The sequence below is a fragment of the Arachis ipaensis genome, chromosome B02 (assembly GCF_000816755.2).
Source record: "Arachis ipaensis cultivar K30076 chromosome B02, Araip1.1, whole genome shotgun sequence".
Taxonomy (NCBI): domain Eukaryota; kingdom Viridiplantae; phylum Streptophyta; class Magnoliopsida; order Fabales; family Fabaceae; genus Arachis; species Arachis ipaensis.
In genome coordinates this window covers 44,476,803-44,479,372 of record NC_029786.2, presented here as the reverse complement: position 1 = coordinate 44,479,372, position 2,570 = coordinate 44,476,803, and the positions used below count along the sequence as shown (strand labels likewise).

General features: G+C 30.2%; 1 protein-coding gene across 1 annotated transcript in view; it reads right to left on the bottom strand.

Moving 5' to 3' along the window:
- The window catches only part of LOC107625268 (chromosome transmission fidelity protein 18 homolog), a 32,322-nt gene that overhangs the window by 16,093 nt on the left and 13,659 nt on the right, over positions 1-2,570 (bottom strand). The window contains exon 10 of the mRNA XM_016327866.2: positions 1,352-1,396. Within this exon, the coding sequence (XP_016183352.1) occupies positions 1,352-1,396 (45 nt within the window). The remainder of the gene's footprint in view (positions 1-1,351; positions 1,397-2,570) is intronic.

Here is a 2,570-nt window from a genome sequence, read left to right as displayed (position 1 = left end):
TGTATTCTTCAATAATAATAGTGTATTTATTTTTATAATTTAATTTTGATACATTGACATTGTAAAATATTTTACACAATTATTCTATTACATCTGTTCTTTTGAATAACTATTTAAATATATAAGATATAAGATAATTACTTTTAGTGACGTAGCGTTGTTAATATACTTGTGAGGACATACATTTTAAATTTTAACTTTTGATTATTTTTATAAAAATTTAAATAATGTAAAATATTATTTTTATTCTTCAATAATAATAGTGTATTTATTTTTATAATTTAATTTTGATACATTGACATTGTAAAATATTTTACACAATTATTCTATTACATCTGTTCTTTTGAATAACTATTTATGCAATTAATATATAAGATAATTACTTTTAGTGACGTAGCGTTGTTAATATACTTGTGAGGACATACATTTTAAATTTTAACTTTTGATTTTAATTTATTTTTATAATTTTACATTTTTATTTAATTATAACCAAATCAACCAGATAAATTAGTAATCCACCGATTGAGCCAGTGACCCAATGACCCAGTCATATGACCGAGTCAATTACCAGTATGATTCTAACAACCGGTATTTTACAAAAGAAGTCCCTCATAAGGATTTTGACAACGTGACTCATTAACCCGAATCAAATCAGTTGTTAGAATGCCAATATAAAGGTGCCAGGTGTCTGATGAAAATTCAGCATTGTGTACATCTGCCAAACTGACGTTGGAAAAATGAAGGAAGCCAGAGGTGAATGGTTTAAGATTTCAAGAAGCAGCCCTCTCTGGCTTAATGAATTGGGCTTAATTATAGCTTTGCTATATTTGAGGTGATGAAGTTTGGCGGTAATTTGAGATGGAAATAATGAAAGAGGAAGCAGCAGTGATGTGAGGACAGAAAGAGCATGAAGATGATGAATAATAGCAGAGGAAAAGCATGGAGATCATGAAGATGATGAATGATGGATGACAGGCTCAGCAAAGAAAAAGCCACTGTTTTGGAGCCTGAGTTAAAAATGCAAATGGAGTCTCTGTGACGGAAAACACCCAAGAGATTATCGTGAATCACAAGCTTAAATTTGGTGGATCCAAATTGAGTTCACTGAAAATTCGGCAGACAAATTTAAATCACAAATAAAAATTTAGGAACAATTATGAGCTTTTATATGTCAAATTTGGTTTGGCTGAAGTGACATCTATAGTAAATCTCGGATATAGTGGATTGTACCAAAGCCTTGCCCCCATTATAAGTGGAACTGAATTATGAGGTATCAATGGTTATAACTAAGCTGTAACTTTGTATTCTTTTATATAAAAGCAGAAATAGTTTAAGATAACAAGACCATCACCTGCTTACCACACGACCAACTGTTGGCTGAACAAACATATGAACCCTGCCAATGTAAAGATCTTTTGTCAATAAATCAAATTGTATATAAATTGAAATATACATATAACAGAACAGATGGTAGAATGCAGACATGAAAGGGAAGGAAAACTAGCTTGGAAGAAATAAATAATTAAATATTAAAATATATTGTTGCCATAATATCTTATTTTAATTTGACTCCTAAAAGTTTCTATTTTACCGGCGTTGTGTGTGCAAATACAGTTTGGTTAAAGTCCCTATGGTTTGTGCTCGTATTAACACCATCTATTAGAATTATAACACTAATGTGTGCACAGCAAATTACAAACAGAACACATATATTGGTTCGAAAATTCGTATTATCTTGTCCCTAGGCATAATACCCGTTTTCAACAAAGATCCCAGACATAACAAATAATTTCAATTTGATTCTTCACGGTAACTTTATGTCAAGTTCATGGTTAGTTTAACATCAATATATGGTAGCCACCATGACAAATTAGAAAAACATTTTTTCCCATTAAGGACCATAGTAGGAACTATAACGACCAAAAGTGCATTTAACCTAAAGAGAAAGTTTAGGAAGCCAGCACTTTTATTAAAATCTGGCCAGCACTTAACCAGCAAAAAGAAAAATGAGTAATCTCATATCAATGGATAAAATCTCACACAATTAAAAACATCAATAATGGCTAAATGATGGCTACAAATCACAAAACTTGCTGGCCCCCTAACACTCTTCTTGATTTAATATACTTCATGAATGTTACAATGGTCCAAAGTAATTTGGTGAATCAGTAGTCCATAATACTTTCTTATGGTTTAGACTTTTGAAACTCCCTTTCTATACTTGGTTTACTAAAGTTTTATAGAGAGCATCTCATTTTATATTTAGTAAACAAAATGATCATTTGTTTTTGCTTGCAACTTTTAAAAGTTACCAATATTTTTGAAAGTACCTAAAAAAGTACTTTTCAAAGTTAATTTGTACTTATTAAAATTAGAGTTATTACCAAAATCAGTCCAAAGGGTTTAAAAGCAGACATTTTAGTCCCAAAAAATTAATATACAAAAACATCTCCAAAGTTTTACTCTGACAGACAAATCAGTCTCCAATTCTTTTTCGACAGAGTAATTACCCAAATCAGTCTCCAAAAATTTTAAAAACAGACATAGTAGTCCCTAAAAAAATTAATAGG